This window comes from Phaethon aethereus (genome assembly GCF_964289735.1).
Source record: "Phaethon aethereus genome assembly, chromosome: 2".
NCBI lineage: Eukaryota > Metazoa > Chordata > Aves > Phaethontiformes > Phaethontidae > Phaethon > Phaethon aethereus.
In genome coordinates this window covers 123,874,703-123,892,550 of record NC_138582.1, presented here as the reverse complement: position 1 = coordinate 123,892,550, position 17,848 = coordinate 123,874,703, and the positions used below count along the sequence as shown (strand labels likewise).

The following is a 17,848-nucleotide window of genomic DNA, read 5'->3' as shown; positions in this document are numbered from 1 at the left end:
GACATCCACAACAGCGTCCCCTGAGTCCGTGTAGGTTGAAAACCAATAGCGATGAGTTTACACAATACTGTAGCTGGTGGATTTATCACTGAGGTCAGCAGTAATTCAGGGATCTCTGCGGTTCACAGTAGAATGGATCATTCATTTCCTTTATGTCCTCACTGCCCGTCCTTGCAGATGAGTTTAGCTAAGTGTCCTATTATCAGTGGGTTCGTTTCATTTCAGCAAAATGAAATATTAAAATATTAAAATATAGTAGAAGCAGTACTATCCATTTTAACACAGCAGTTTTCAACTTGTGGTTCACAGCCTACTAATAGGAAAACTGTGACAAGTAAATAAAAGGCAAGCAAATTGCCACGACCCTTCAGTGCACTGTGGAAGAACTTGCTCTTCCATTGGAAAACATTTCCAAGAAACCAAAGAGTTTGAAAAGCACAGCTGTAACATTATAATATGTATATCCCTAGACACTTTCTAATGGTTACGGTGCTCCTGTGCTTGAGCTAGAGTTGTGGGAAATGCGTCTTAACCAGTCTTTGCATGTGCTTAAGCACCTGCCCTGATTAAAAAAGGCTTTTAAATATTACTTAAAGACATTAGTGTCTTTCTGCCAATGACCTTGAACACATTTGATAATTGAGTTCTTCCAGCCATATTTTTAGGGAGGAAATGTCAGGAAAGATAAATTAAAGGGGTTTCCAGGAGTAGCGAGTTTCAGATTTGGAGGAGAAATGGGCATTGCAGGCATGTGGGGGTAACAGAAGAAGCAGCCAGGTAAGGCAGAGAGGTAATTACACAGGATGCTTTGCTTGCGAGAAGACAACTATAAAGATCTTTGTCCACTACAGCAGGTATGTCCTTCAAAACGAGAAACAGGGTCCTCAGTTCTGGGTGTTATTCAACGCATTTGCGAGGCGTACTGGCAAAGTGCATGTTTTACACCTCAAAAAGCTGATTGGTACAGAAATCCACTACTGTCTATAGCTGCTGCTGTTGCTGGAATTTTCTGTTGGGACAAAAAAACCCTTTCTTTTTTTAAAAATCTTTTTGGAAGATGAAGGTCTGTCTGGAAAAAGTGAAATGGAACATTTCAGTAGCATCCCAATGTCTGATACTTGATACCTGGGAGTAGAAGCAGGGCAGGAAAAGAAAAGATCTCCAGAAAAAGAATATTACCTTGGAGAATTAGATTTTACCCCTGTAACTGGCATGAAATTAGAAGTCACATAAACCAGTGTGGAACTGAGCCACAATCTGTATTCCTATGCTACGGGAAATATTGATATATGATATTATATTCTTCTATTTTATTATCTTTTATTTCCTGGATTCAAAAGGAAAAAAAGAAAAAAGGAGAAAGAAAAAAGAAAGAAAAAAGAAAGAGAAAGAGAAAGAGAAGAAGAAAGAGAAAGAGAAAGAGAAAGAGAAAGAGGAAAAGGAAAAGGAAAAGGAAAAGGAAAAGGAAAAGGAAAAGGAAAAGGAAAAGAAAGAGAAAGAGAAAGAGAAAAAGAAAAAGAAAGAGAAAGAGAAAGAGAAAAAGAAAAAGAAAGAGAAAAAGAAAGAGAAAAAGAAAAAGAAAGAGAAAAAGAAAGAGAAAAAGAAAGAGAAAAAGAAAAAGAAAAACAAAAAGGAAAAGGAAAAGGAAAAGAAAGAGAAAAAGAAAGAGAAAAAGAAAGAAAAAGAAAAAGAAAAACAAAAAGGAAAAGGAAAAGGAAAAGGAAAAGGAAAAGGAAAAGGAAAAAAAAAATAAAAAGAAAAAGAAAAAGAAAAAGAAGGAGAAAAAGGAAAAGGAAAAGGAAAAGGAAAAGGAAAAGGAAAAGAGAAAGAAGAAGAAAAAGAAAAAGAAGGAGAAAAAGAAAAAGAAAAAGAAAAAGAAAGAAAAAGCATTAAAACCACACAGCATGAAATGTTTCTAAAAATTATTATTTGGAAATGATTAGTATTTTGGTTTACAGAGACCTCTGCAAATCATTTTATCCCCTGTTCCTTGAACTGAATAGCTTCTGAATCAGCTCTAAATTACAACCATGTCCCCCTGCAGTGCCCTCTTACTGGTGGTAGCTATGGCTGAGGTATGAAACATCAGCCCTTACCCTAGCACCTACCTCGGACTGACAGAGAGAGGTCCCCGTCTGGACTGCCTCTCTGCCTGTGACTTTCTGTATGGCACCATTAGAGGGGAAACAATGTTCATTCCAGAAGGGAAGACTGGCCCATATGATTGATGAACAGGACATCTGACATTTAAGTAGCTAAAGGCAGCTGAGATGAAATCCCCTGCTGTGACACAGTCCCAGCAAGGGAATTCATTTGAAGTTCTTGTGACCAAACTGAGGCTCAAAAGCCAAAGGCCAGTCAGGACTGTCACAGTGGCTAATTCAGTTCTCCAGCTTTTTTTTTTTTTTTTTTTTTGACTGGCTGTAGCTCAGATGAAATTGGTGGAACTACACCAGCTTAGCTTTCTCACCCCTGCATGAAGTTGTCTTTACTTTTTGCAAGGTGATTGTCATTGCTGCAAAACATAAAAGTAAATCAGAATGTGCAAGAAAAATCTTACTGCATTAACATAGTTTTATTTTCCAGACTTAATACATTTTGCAAAAAGACCTTAATAATTTACCAAGGAATGGCATGTAAGATTAATTTCTCTGTGAAAGCAATGAATTAGTATCTAAGGGGATTCCCTTTCTTTAAAACAAGTTAGAGAAGTAAGACACTTACTGTAAACTGTATTTGGCAGCCCCCCATGATATAATCTAAGAAAGAATGCATCTTGTGGATCTGCAGACAAGAAAGCAAGACATTAGAATTAGCTGTGCACTGCTAAAACATCAGAGAACTGCCTGAAAACAGTGAATTGGAAGGAGGGAAGGAGCCAACTGAAAATAAGGTAAAGGAAGAAAGTGTTAAAAACAGTTTGAGACAGAAACAAAAATGTAAACAGAGAAAATATCAAAACTCTAAAACTACAGAAAGGAAAATCCACATCAAAAGTAGAACCAAGCTCTGCTCTTTCTCAGTGGGAAGTCAGTGGAAATTTTGCTATTGGTTTAGGAGGAACAAGAGCAATTTTGTAGAAATGATGGAAGGATTAGAAGGGAAACACACAAAAGGCCAACTGGTAAGCCTGGAGGTGTAAGAGTTTAGTACTGCCTACTCCATTGCGCATGAGCCGGGATAGGGCAAGAGAAATGAAAGAGGAGAATTGGGCACAGACAGCTTACTTTTGGGATTCAAGTCCTTGTCTTTACTTTTTGTACTGCATCCGTTTCCACTACTATTCTACAAGCAGTTCCACTTTGTTGTCTACATTTCCAAACACCATTAAAATATATTGCTGAGTGCTTAGTAAAGTAACAGCCAAAGAGCGAAACACGTATTTACCTTGCACTGGTTAAGGATGACGATGCCTGAGTTCTTGTAATTCTTCTTCTTTGCTTTGTACTTGGGGTTAATGCATTCCCATTGTACCTGTGAAAAATAGAAGTCACTGCCTGAAGGAAAATGTATGTACAAATTGAATAATTAACAAAAATGGCACCATCTGATTTCCACAGTTGACTAAATCCTATCAAGTAGCGGTGCACAGAGAAGAAAAAATGAAAACCATTAACTATGCAGAGAATGATCTTAACAGAAAAAGGCCGAGGGCAAACATGTCTTTGAACATATACATGTGGACACAGCACTGAGAGAGATACCCAGATTCGTGTGTTGTCTTTCAGTCTTGTAGGTTCAGGTGTTGCGTACGCAAAGACTGAGGATCTTTTAAGATCATTTAAGAGGAGAAAAAAAGAAGGAACGTAATAGAAGTGAAAATACTGGAGGGAGCAACCTGATACATTGTATTAACTACAAAACTGCCTTTGCAGTAACACCGGTGTTTTGTATTAAACCCATGACAGGAGAAATTCTGTTCAGAGATCATCTTGCTCTCTCTTGAAAGACAGCAATAGTTTCTCCTTTAAGTCTGATAGTAAAATAAAAAGTTAAGAAAATAACTAAAAGGTGCACAAAGATGCAGTTAGCTAATTGCTGATACATTTGAAAATTATCCCTAAGAATATATTAAAACCCTTTTTTGAAAATGTTCTGATTAGTTTTATTTATAAATAGTCAGTTTTACAGCAAAATAGTCCTATTATTTGTTACTGAAATACATTGTCTTGTTCCCATCATAACATCTCCCAGAGTTTACTGATTTCCACTTCACATATTCTGCCTTCCTCTGGTTTCAGGCAGATTGATAAAGCCAAACTTTCAGACCCTGACCTCTAATGGTTTACAATATTATCCGTGCCTCTTACTGCAGGAGTAAAATGTACATTTGTACATGCAAGTATCTATTGGCATTTGTAAATACAGATTTGCATCTGTAATGTGTTATTAAATATGGTTAAGAACATTACTATTTTCTTTCAGGGAGGTGTTTTCAAGTGCTGGGAGAAAACACATGATGTTGGGAGACATAAAGGATATATCTCCAAAGGGAACCAGGATGACCTATTATCTAAAAATCCCTATTATGACATTTTGAAATGAAACATATCTGTCTTAACTGTTACAATATTTTGCCTATAGTGAAGACCTTCCTGTCACAATACTTTATCTACAGTGAAGACATACAGAGTATGAGCGAAGTGTTTGAGCATGTAAAATTATTTTTGCCTTATGAACAGCCCGAATGATTTCATTGAGCTTCAAACCATTGCCAAACAGCAATTATTTGGATGTCTCAAGTATTTCAAACTTAGAGCTTTTGTCAAATGTCAGAAAAGGGAAGGCAAAACATACGGCTTTGGAGCAATGTGAGACCTTTTCTGCACAGGGGAGGAAGAGTATTTTCATCACTGTGTTACTGGAGACAGGAGACAGAGTGAATAATGGGAAAAGACAAAAAAAAGTTCCAGTTGCAGGAAGCACATCTGCTTGCTGTCCCAGTTAGCCTACAGCTCAATTATTTGTCTTGTGAAACGAATTTTCCAACTGAGAAGACAGGCAGACACAGGCCCACATGTTCAGGGGAAATCCTCCATAAATATTTTTTCTCTACTCAAGAGAAGCAGTCAGGCTTAAGAAACAAAAGCCCTTCTCTCCAAGTAAAGAGAGCACTCTGTGACACAACGCCAGAGTGCAATAAGCTCCTATTTGGGAAAGCAATCTGACAATGAGGCAAAAGCACTGCCCGCTCGCATCTTGATACGTTGCTGTCTAACAAAATGGTTTAGCATACAGTTGTCTCCAAGCTTATAGGAAGCATTACTACAGAGAAATTGTACCGCCTGTATAATATAAAGAAAATGTAATACATTGAATGGAGAGAAAAAATAGGAGTCAGGATTTGTGTTCCTCCCTTTGACACTGAACTACACTGGAGGGACCTCAGTGCTTTCCCCTGAACGTCCACAGTGCACTTCCTTAATTTTATCATCCCCCAACACGAACACTTTTCAATGTGCATGTTTAAACAAGGCCTGACCTATATGAGCCCTTACACTATGCACATAATTCTTCTCCTCAGGAAAAGGATTATTTAAACCTAATAAACGTTATGTTCATGTAATTAGTTTCTGGAAGAAGTTTAACCTATATAAGGGCCAAAGTGGCATAAAACACTACCTCAGGGCAGAATAATCTATGCCTGTGGCCAGCCTGTCAGCTTCTCTGTGCTAACTGTAAAATGCAACTAGGAATGTTCACCTGCCTTTGCAATGCATTTTGAGATGTATGGATAACAACTCTCAGCAACTATCTAAAGGTCATTCCACGTGCAAGTCACTAACATGTCATCGGCTGATGTGGATAATAAAGCAAAGGAAAGAGCAGAGTACCAAATTCCTAGAAAGTAGGAAAATGGAAAGAAAGAAGTTTTTCACCTATTAAATCTGTTGATGTGATAGTATAAAGAAGGAAATGGAATAGGAGAGGAGGGAGAAGACATTTCCCAATTGATAGGCTTAAAAAATGAATAAGACTGTTTTACATAAAACTCTCAATCTTCACTTACTCACTTGGCAATTCCCACAGTTCGAGCTGAAGATGTGACAAGCATCATTTGAAGGAAATTCCCTATACAGGCCTTGTCATAACTCCAGCTCTTCTAAAGCGAACAGAGTTCAGAATACAGCTCTAAGCAGGAAAGTAATAACAAGAAAATAATTCTCAAATATTTTGCTTGCACTGTGAGGCCAACCTCAAGGTTCAGTCTGTTACAGCATTCCCAGTATTGATTTGGTATCTGATATTGTTTTTTATCGATTCATTTTTGTCTCTTAAATGAACTTTGCAGTTGAGAGGAAACTAATGCAAGAGTCTGCAATCTGACACTAACGGTAAACATTGTGAAGCTTTGAGTCATCATTCTGAAAGTCACTTAGCATTTCCTCCAAATGCCTGGCAGCTCTGGGCTATGCAAGCTCTTTCCCTGTCAAATACCACAGTGAATCTGAAACAGAAAGCAACCTGGTTTTAACTATCTCCTGTTAATTTAATATAAGTACTGTTGCAAATGTTGGTAATGAACCCCCAGACTCTACTGCTTTGGTGTTTCTTTTATACCTCGAAATTTAAACGACTGTGTGGAGAATTTCTGAATGTAAAACAAAATTCATCCAGTTATTCTTCAATGAAAGTCAGCAAACTAATGCTGACACTTGGAAGATCCTAATCCTCTCGTTGCTGTAATGAGGAGTCACAGATTCCTCAGTGGGAGATACTACTCTCTGCAGTGAGGGGTGCTGCCTTCCCAAACTTCCTTACCCCTTCTCTTACCAAACCTTCAGAAGATGTAAGTGATGCAACCACCCATGCCATACACCAGCAAAGGGAAGTGGAGGTGACTAAATGCAAGCAACCATTGTAGAAACAAAATTTGGACAATATTCAGAGAAAGAAATGAAGGTATCAGGAGAGTTTCATGTGCCCTAAGGCAAGAGAAATCATGATACAGAGCAGTTGCTTCCTCTGAGACGCTGTGCTTGCACATCAGGTCATTGGGTAGTCCTGTGAGGAAAGGGCTAGAGAGCTATGGCAAAGCTTGGGTTATCATTAGCATGTTCTCTTGCCTCCCTCGCAATTCTTTTGCTCCTCTCTTGTTCCTTCATGTACAGCTGCTGCAACAAACTGCGTAGTTTGTAAATGACAAAGGAGGCATCAAGGTCTAATGGACAGGGAGAAAAAAAGCAATCGATAGCAGGCAGCATTATATCCTGCCTTCTGATGCCTCAAAAACAGCAAGTCACTTTTAAGCGAACTGCAACTCCTCCTGCCTGAAAGGCTAGTTTATTCCTGCCATCCCTTTAGGCAAGAGGACAGGATGGGGTTTTTTTTCTCGTTCTGCCCCAGAAAGATATCCACCACAGGATAAGAGCGGCTTTTAATCACTATCAGAGGTTTCCTCTGGGAACTTGCACCTGGGGAATGAATTGTTTCCTCAGCCAGGGCCCCCAGCCTCACCCGCTATCCTGAGCTGGCACCGCTGGTTGCCTAATGACACGGATGTGGCAGGTGCCTGACACAGCTGCACCTCCTCTGTTGCCCTCTCTGGGGCCAGCATCAGCTGCTGATGTTGCAGACAGTCCTGGATGAGCTTGACCGTCTCCTGATAAAACTAGACGTGGAATTGTTCACTGGTGTCAATAAAGGGCTCCGTGGCCCATTACCAAAGGCTTAAAGGGCTCATCCATGCACAGTTATCTGAAGAGCTACCTGATGCAAAGGCCCTGAGCGTGGGTCATAGAGATCTCGGCAAATGGGGGAACCCAGCTCAGATCCCCTCATGACCCCATCCAATTTCGTGCACCTCAGCAGCCCTCCTCACCTCCCTAATAACACCCTGAACTTCTGGGAATGTCAGTGGAGGTGGTAAATGCAGCAGGGTCCTCCCCTTTCCTTTTGTGTATGTGCATATACACATGTCCATTTTTATGTAATACAGGAACAGATTTTTTCTTTATGCAACTCCCGTGATGCATGGGGATCCAGGTGGTTTATGTTCCTGTGACTTATTTTCCCCCAAATCCCTCTGGCTTTATTGCCTTCATTAAAAAAAAAAAAAAAAAGTGACATTTTTCTCAGGATTTCTCCCTTCAACTATGAAAAGCTTTAACAGTCTTTAAATTTTTATCAAGCTTTTCTAGTCTTGTTTTAAAATGTTTGATAGATTAATATTAGAACACCTTATAAAACTGCCACTGTTCACACATATTAAAAATACATATTATACATATATTTGGAACAAATCCTAAGCATACGATAAACTGAAAGTATTTACTAATATTTCACTAAAAAAAGTAACTGTCACAAATAGGGATGGACTTGTTCTTACAGTGCTTTCTCATGTCAAGATTATGGTGAAGGAGTAAATTTTGGAATGGTGGAAAGTGTTGAATAGAAGGTTTAGAAATGCCTGCTTCAGGTGTGCATCTGAACAACAGGATGTCTTTGTGCCATTTTTTATTAGTGGTCAGTATGAAAACAGGTTAGGTGTCAGAATATAACAGTCTGTGACAACAAGGTAATTATTATGGAACAGAAACGCATACCAAGCTATTATCCTGATGTGGTTCATTATCAGGAAGTCTTCTTAAACAGCATGAATTAATTTCATCTATACCACCAAGTAAAGACCAACAAGCTTTCCTAGAATTCAGTACTTTCAGATGTAGAGAAACAGCTGTAACTGTGAAGGAGACATAATTCTAGACTTGTGAATCTCACCCAAGACCTGCCACATTTAGAAAAGAAATTCATAAACTACTCACACCATTCCTCATCAAAACAGGTGGTCAATCATTCAGATAAGGAATCTTCTCTCCTTCCTTCACACACTACTTGTTCAACCACTAGCAAGCTGCCAGTGCTAGATTTACCACATTTATCTAAATGATGCCTAGTCTCAAACACAAATTCCCAAAAAATCTCACAGTGGAGGCAAGCCAGCAAGCCAACTCTAAGATCAACAGATCAGAGGCTGACACTCAAAACTTGGGATTATCTGTACCCAGCCCAGGGATGGAAATGAAACAGTCTTAGAAGCACCATCACCTTCTGTAAGTAGGTGACACATATCCACTCTGACCATCTCAAGTGGTTCTGTAGCAGTTGATAGATTGGCTACAAGATACTTTTATCTTGTAGCCAAGAGGGGAAGGTTGAAGAATGGTTCAGAATACTCTGTGCTTTCTGGAGGATGAACCATGTCCAATTAAAAGGTGACTTCAAGATCCTTGTCAACTCCTCCAGAGATGAGGTGAGCTGAAGAAATGGTGAGAAGAACTAGCAGTTCACAGATGACAGACAGTTCTTCCTGCTCCCCAGCACAAACTATGTTATTCCTGCTCTTATTGCTTAATTATGACAACTTGTGGAGCTGATACCAACTAATACAGACATTGCTGGTGGGCAGAGACGGAGAACTGTGCCATTGGTGTAGCCTCCTTTAACATTGCACAGATGTGCAGCTGCTGTTTAAGGAGAGTTCCTGGATACCCCATCAATGATGGCTGTTCCCTGCTATTCTCTCTAGTTGTCTGGGAGAGTGAAAAACCCTGGTTGACAATCACTAGGGTGTTTTGATTATCTTTTGACAGAACTAAAGCAATGTACTGCAAGCTGGCCATAAAGTCTACTGCACAAAAGAAAATACAATCAGAATAAGAAGTTTCACCGTGTGTCCTTAGCAACTCAAACAGGGATGTCAGTCCTGAGTTCTGCTCTTTACACTGGCTTCCACAGTATCTGAGATAAAATTCCAGCTTTTGGTCCTCATCTTTGACACTCACTGTTGTGATGCTATGTGAAAGAATGCTTAATGCCATGGGCTGAAGGATGTAGCTGGCAGTTTTATTCCTCTGAGTGAAAGGAGTACTACATGGAAAACAGAATATTTTCTGGTCTGAGGCTATGAAAAAGTTTTGTCTAGGAACAAAGGACTATGTCCAACCTACTCATCTCCTCACTCATGTAAAATTGGATTTCTCTGATCTGGCCTTCCTCATTAGAAATACCTAGCAACACATTCACTTGAAGGCAAAACACCTTCCTCCTCCTCTGCCATTCCTTCAAGGTTCACTAAACCCCCTTTATTCAAAGGAAACACTCCATTGGACACTATTTTTCTTTGGGAAGAATAAAACTAAAGAAAAAAATGACAAATGCAAATCACATTACTTCATGTTGCACAAAGGCTGTTGAGATAAACCATGCACTAAGATGTATTTATGGGGTCCACAGCTAATGGCATATATAGCCTTCAGCAGCAATAGTTATTCTCTAGAGAATAGAGAAAAAGGAGTTAGGATGAGGGAGGGAGGGAGAAAGGGCTGCATCAAAAGAAGCATGACCAGCAGGTCAAGGGAGCTGATTCTCCCCCTCTACTCCACTCTCCTGAGACCCTACCTGGAGTACTGCATCCAGCTCTGGGGCCCCCAACATAAGAAGGATATGGACCTTTTGAAGCAAGTCCAGAGGAGGGCCACAAAGATGATCAGAGGGCTGGAGCACCTCTCCTATGAAGACAGGCTGAAAGAGTTGGGGTTGTTCAGCCTGGGGAAGTAGAAGGCTCCAGGGAGACCTTATAGCAGCTTTCCAGTATCTGAAGGGGGCCTACAAGAAAGTTGGAGAGTGACTTTTTGCAAGGGCATGTAGTGATAGGACAAGGAGTAATAGCTTTAAACTGAAAGAGGGTAGATTTAGATTAGATATAAGGAAGAAATTCTTCACTATGAGGGTGGTGAGACAGTGGAACAGGTTGCCCAAAGAAGCTGTGGATGGCCCATCCCTGGAAGTGTTCAAGGCCAGCTTGGATGAGGCTTTGAGCAACCTGTTCTAGCGGAAGGTGTCCCTGCCCATGGCAGCAGGGTTGGAACTAGATGATCTTTAAGGTCCCTTCCAACCCGAACCATTCTATGATGATTCTATGATAAAGAGAAAAGATAGAGAAAAAGGACAGAGGACGGATGGAAGGAGGGACAGAGGGAGAGAGAAAGAGAGAAAGGCAGTAGGAAATTGCTCTCTGGCTCCAGCCAAGTGACAAGTGACATGGTCTCCCACACAAGCAATCTCTCCTGTACAACATGTGATCATAATACTTTTTCCATGATAATTGAATTGTTTTCACCAGGATCTGCTCAAACTCCGTACTGCTTGTTCTTGCCTATCATACTATTAGTGCGCACTGATGCCTGCTTTCATCAGGTGCAAGAGCCATCTAGCATGTGCAGGTATATTTTTGGGGCATTATTTATTAGCCACTTAAATGACGATTACATACTGCCTTATCCACTAAATCTTGTTTTCCTCTAGAATAGACTACAAAACAAGGATTAGAAAAGAGGAAGGGGGGAGAAGGACGGATTCTCACTTTGGGGGCAGTTTTGTCCCATGAGAACTGGCTATAACTACAGCATCAGGTTTTGCAGGTGCAAGCCCACAGAATAACTGCACAGTACCAACATAATGAGAGCAACGAGGAAGAAATGATGCCGTAACGGTTTAGGCATGTGGAGGAGAAAAGCTGCACTTTTGCAGTGAAAAGCAGATTGCAATGTTGCAGGTGAAAGGCAGCCTGCCCAATGGCAAATGGCAGGCCCTTAGCAAGTCAAAGGTTCAGGCACTTGAAGCACTGTGCAACACTAAAACATTCCTGCACCGCACTCTGATACTGCAGTGTCAACCCAGAACAAGAATTGACAAATGGCTGTACTAACTTCTTATGCCTCTGAAAGAGTAACCATCCTTTTTGCTAGCTGAGGATGAAAAGAACACACTGTTTTGCATCATAATAGATAATATATAGTTTATCCTTCACAGCCATTCCTTGCACTCTGGACTGCAAGTCTCTTGTCTTGGTCAACAAGCTCTCTGTTTGGGAAGGACTGTGATGCTCTTTTGAAGACATTTACATTGGAAGTACATGCCCTTTACCACTCTCAAACAGTCCCTTTCCCAGCCACAGGTATTTGTATACAAAACTGGAGTGTTGTCACATGACTGGCCTTGTTAATGTTCTACACTCTGGAATCTGTTCACCTCTTTAGGGAGGTTTTATTTCCACTCAAATTCAGTTTGGTTTAAGTTTTGATCCTCTGACTTGATTTGAGAGAACTTAACAGGGTTTCATTTACACTCAGGTTCTGTTCAGAAGTTATGTATAATGGGTTAATATATGACTGATATATATCAACAGTATTTTACATGCAGGAACAACATTTGCTAAACTCTAGGTTGTTCTAAGAACATTAATAGAAAACATCTAGAAAAAACAGAAAAACTTCTTCACTTATAGAATAGCCTGACTGTTTACCATTCATTAAACATCTTTTGACTCTTTGTTAGATTCTATTAACACATTATAAACAGAACCTTAATATAAAGCCCAAATATAGCTTATTAGGCATCTGTGTTTGGTTTTGGGATCACCATGATGCATTGAATACAATTATCAGTAGATTAGAAAGTCAACATTTTTAACTCCCCCTCAGAGAATTTATCAAAACTAACACCTTCAGGAGTAAGTAATAATAGGAAATGACAATTTCTGAAATTCGATATGCTGAATCATTTATCATGTTCAATAATTACCATCAATTTTAATTTTAAAAGATCAGGCTGACATAAAGAAGTTAAATCATTAATAAGCTAACAATTTCATTTTTCCTTAGGACTATAATTCATGAGACATTTAGGAAACTGAATAGTTTCATCATCAAGGGTTCAAGTTAGAGCTGGCAGCAATGAACGCAACACACGAGAAATGGAGAAAGATGGAGAATGACCCTCACCCCATAAAGGCCTTGAGGCCAGTAGGGAAATGCCTCGAGTACCCAGATTGTGCACCTGCTTTGCCATAACAGCACAGCACCTCATAGAAATCATGTGCTTGGGCTCAAAGGAAATAAATCTTAGCAGAAAGAAATGCCTGTAGAATGTGAAGCAGAAAAACACCCGAAGTATTTCAGGCATGGAAGTACAGGAAAGGCTGCTTTTTGCATTTGCAGTTTATCATGTCCAGATAACAGTAAAACCTATGGGAGAGATCAACACAGCAACTAAGTTCTGAGAGATGATGAGGCAACGTCACTTGCTTTATTACAGGATTGTCTGAGGAACACTGCTCTACAAAGCTTACATATTGAGATTGCTTGGGTGGTTTCCACTTACCTGTCTTCCTTCCATAGCTCCTCGCATTTCCTTGAAAGTCGAGCTAAATTCTCCAATGAAGTCATGCTTTCCATTGGAATCCCAATCCCAAACAATGCACTGGGGAGGCAAAGGGAAAAAAACCAAAAGAGCACATTTTTCTTCAGATAGAAAATAAGTTTTATTGAAAAATACTACAGGAGAAATTATGATATGCATTGGGTGGAGTGTTTTATCTAGAAGGAAATCACAAGACATATTAGAAACATTCTTGTCCAGATCAAAATTAAATGACAAGTGGAATCTCAACACAGCTTGCTACTGACAGTTGTGCATTATGGTGTTGGCTAACAAAAGAAAGTTCACGTATTTTAGAAAGAAGGGATTCCTTGACTCCATCTTTTTGCTAGGTGTAAAAATACAGGATTATGTGTATTTGCGTGTTCATGGTCAAATGGAGTCCTCAATTAAGAGTAACTTACCTCACTGAAGTGCTTTACAAATATAAATTAGTATTTTAAACAGTCGTCGCCAAGGGCAAACATTACCATTCTCATTTTTACAGTCAGTGAAGGTGAGACAATAGTTACAGAGATCATTTTCTGAAATGGTTTTGAATTTATACATGTCAGTATTTGGTGCCTGTATCTTGGCTGTTTTTCAGTGTTGCTCAACAGTGACTATCCAAACCAAACCTCACTGGTAGTCATTCCTAAATTCATGCATAAACATGAATATCTCAATGAGTTTGAGCTGTGAGAATTTTATTTTACAGGCATTGCTAAATACAATTCAGCTAGCCAAGATTGAAGCACATAGCAATAAATACATGCTTTGCTAAATATCAATTTTAAAACTGGCCCGAAGACAACAAAGGGGCTCACAACTTTAAAGAACAAAATCCCAAATTCAGCCTCATGGTCTCCCTAGGTAAAGCTTGCATACATTGACAGAATCAGGAGGCCTTTACTGAAAATGTCCTGCTACAAAATACCTCCTATTTTTTCTAAAGCAGAAACGCCTTAAAGCTATCTGCACTGTCACATGAGAAGTGCACTGACATTTGGCTATCAGATGGCTTTGAGGGTAACTTTGACTTCTTCCTCAGGGCCAGAGTCTTCTAGGTCTGTGCATGGGTGTGGGGTGAGGACTGGACTGGTGGAAGTAGTAGAGGAGCTCCCTGCTGAGAAAGGCAGGAACGAAGCATAAGTGGGGGTGGTGGAGCAGCAGTAATGGGGTACCAGGCTTAACAACAGTGGGTTTTATCAGGCCACGTTGTCTCAGAGAGGCTCACTGCTTTTAACCCAGCACGGTTGGTCAGACAACACAAGAGAAGGAGTGAGGTTTGCTCCTCAGAGAGTCCTCAAGCCATCTGAAGTTTGCTTGGTCCAAAGGCGCACTTTGAGTTCACCCAGAAGGAAACTGAAATCATGGGGTCTTGACTGGATCTTCAGTATTAAACATTTCCAGAAAAGCATTTTATTGAAACAGACTTCCATGTCCACCAGCTACGCTTTCTAACCAGCCTGAATAATCCAGTCAAAGTTGGATGGCTTGTAAAATATATTTGGCCAGTGGTTTGTAAATTCACTTTGAGGGTAGGGGGAAAGACTCTATACAAAGCTTGAGATATGGGCAAAATGGCTGAATTCTTTCAGTGAGAGCAAACAGAGAAAAAAACATTTCAGCAGAAAGACTATCTAAAACAACTTTTACTCACTGCAGGTGGGGTCTCTCACCAAAGTTAGCCTTAATGGGTGTTTGTCACTTAACATCCTTCCGCCACAGCCATAAGTTAACAATAGCTTCTTACACACAAAATGTTTGTCCATGTGAAGTCCGTTGACTTGAAGCATAGTATGTGATGTCTAAATCTAAGCCACTTACCTGAATTTATTATGCTGTTAAGTGCCCACGCACTTTCTTCACCTTTGTAGAAGCAACACAGGTGGTGTTTTCACTAAATTCATACCCAGGACTCCTCCAGGCAGTATACCACCACCCATGTTATCATTTAGGTTCCTTTTTTTAAATAATGACTCTAGCTTTCTTTTGAACTTGCAACACCATTCCAGTTAGCTCCAGGAAGAGATTTTGTTCGATGCAAGGAGAATTTCTCTGATCCATCTAGAAGATGTGCAGGAGAGGCACAAAGGACTGCCCACAGGGAAAGTGTACAAGCATATCTCTTATTGCTACAGATGTTAAATTGGTTGAAACAGTTCACGGGTGATGCAAAGACCTGGTTCTTGAGCCCTCTCTTACTTTTCCATCTTATCACTTGCAATTTTGCTTACTTTTTTTATGCAGGGATCCCAGACAAAAATAAGAACTCCTAATCAAAAAGTGAAAATATTTTGCTTTAAGACTTGGAGATCCTTTTTAGCAGCTTTCACACTGGGCAGATGGGTGTAGGGTAGAGGGAAAGGGGTGGGGGGAGTTCCTGTGTGTGGTTTTTTATAGGCTAAATTTTATACTACAGTAATCAAACGACAGTGCGTTTCTGGTTCTAATTGTGGTAGTGTTGCCTGGAACAAAACTAGACACCCAATTTTCATCACTAAGAGCTCTGGAGAATTCTTTATCATGAAATCTTCAGTAATAATCATTCTATGCTTATTATCAGCTGCACTTTTTACATGAGCTGGTAACAAAATATTTCAAGAAAAAAGAATTTAATTTACAAAAAAACCCTGAAACCATTTTTGTTTCATAGAGCTTGAAACAGCTTCATTTTCTCCTTCGGTGAAATTTCTTGCTAATTAGTTAATTTTCATTAAAATTACTTTCTAAATATTAATGAAAAAATGGATTTCACAGATGAAGCATGACTTAAAACAATTATTTTTCTGTAATGATTGTGAAAATTATTTAAGATACTCGAAGTAATACAAAATAAAAAGATTTGTCAAGATGTCATAGCAAAATTGATATCCATATGCAATAAGTATAGTTTTAGTAATGCTGGCAACTTTTCAAAAGATGTTTTTGAAAAAAATTGCTATTTCACAAAGAAAAAAAACAATCCTTACTGTGAAATTTTCCAAACAGATTTACTTTTCAGGTTTTGTCTTTAAACTTTATTGGAGCATAAATACAAGAACAAACCCAAGGTTATCAGAGACCTCCAGGAAAACGTACTTTGGAAAATTCCAGTTAGGATGCTAACTCTTATGAAGAGGGAAAAGCTCTGCGTGCTGATTTGTGGTTAGAATTTTAACTGGAGATGAGCAAAGTTAAATTATATTTAAAATGTCCACCCAACAGGGATCCAACTGCTTGTTTCTTTCAAGCTAGAGGTTTTCTAACTTTAGCTTTCAGAAAGCCAGATGGTACTTTAATCTTCATATTGGTTTCATGGAAAAGACAAACAATTGCAGCATTATCTCAGTGCCATTTGCACAATTAGATCTAAGGGAAAAAGGTGGTTCCTGCAAGTACATCCATTACAACATCTTTTTTGTTTCCAGAGTTTCACATTTGGCCATAGAAATTAATTGCTACTCTCTGAAAACCACGTTGTACACAGTAATGATTTGGCATTTCAGCTGTATGTGAAAAGTATTTCTGAAACATATAAATACTGGGGTCCAGAAGTTTTTATAAAAGCCTACTCAGACAGATAAAATAAGCAGGGGAGGACTTTTGAAAATAATCCAGAATCAGAGCAGAGGTGATAATCAAAGGATTATTACCCTATGAAATACTCAAAAGCTTTTTTTTCTTTTTGAGAAGGCCCGATGTGCTTTTCCAATCAAATCTTCCACAAATCATCCTTTATCTTTAAGCAAACCTTAACGTGTTCTTTGGGTCTGTACTCTTATAGGTTGCTTAAGCAGATGATTAACAGCATACCTACACTCTATTAAAAGTCTCATTAATTTAAGGAGGCTTTCCATATGCTTAATTTTAAATGCTGGTAAATCAGTGGTCAGATAACTGGTAAAAGAATTCAGTCTCCTACCTGTTGGTTACAAGTTCAAATGCAGGAATAAAAACTGCTGTCTAATGCTGCACGGTGATGGCGTAACGCTGACTGGAATGGTGGAGAGCATCTTCCACCCTGCATGGTCCTTCTTCCCTCCCCAAAATACCTGCTGACTGCTTCTGGCCCTCTCAAGAAAAGGCGCTACGCCTGATAGAGCTAACCAGGAGACTCAGTTAAGAGGACGTCAGAGGATCACACTGGGTATCCACACCTTCAGCTTTTCTTGTAAATGTCATAAAATGAAAGATTTCCTTTCAGGCTGCAATTGAACTTTTGATTGGAGAAAGGTCCATTTTAAAATGAAAAAGATATCTCAGGCAGCTGCAGATGGAAATTTTCCCTGGATTTATTTCTGTTGAGCTTTTTCACCAAGGGTAGATTTTGACAATACTCTCACTACAAAGGGAACTTCTGAGCAACATGCAAGAAAAACTGCATTGGCACTGGAGCTACAACAGCATAGGCTTCTCTGGCTGAACTTCCTAATGCTTCCCAGCAGATGACAGCTAGATTAATATTGCTACCTCTGTGTGAGAAAAAAAACTCACTTGCAAAATTTTATTTTAATTATAGTTCACAAAAATATAATCTGAACCATCCTCCAGCTCCAGCCAATACTAGTGTTCTGAGATGTGATGACACCTAGATAAGAAATAAATCAATTTCTCTATCCAGTGTCTCTCACGGAGTGAGGCAGTTTGATAATTCAACAGCAAA

At 39.3% G+C, this 17,848-nt stretch overlaps 1 protein-coding gene across 1 annotated transcript in view; it reads right to left on the bottom strand.

Annotated features, from left to right (window-relative positions):
- The window catches only part of CPNE4 (copine 4), a 206,273-nt gene that overhangs the window by 45,236 nt on the left and 143,189 nt on the right, over window positions 1–17,848 (bottom strand). Inside the window, exons 7-9 of the mRNA XM_081996851.1 lie at window positions 13,165–13,263; window positions 3,388–3,474; window positions 2,725–2,784 (exon numbers count right to left, since the gene is read on the bottom strand). Of these exons, the coding sequence (XP_081852977.1) occupies window positions 2,725–2,784; window positions 3,388–3,474; window positions 13,165–13,263 (246 nt within the window). The remainder of the gene's footprint in view (window positions 1–2,724; window positions 2,785–3,387; window positions 3,475–13,164; window positions 13,264–17,848) is intronic.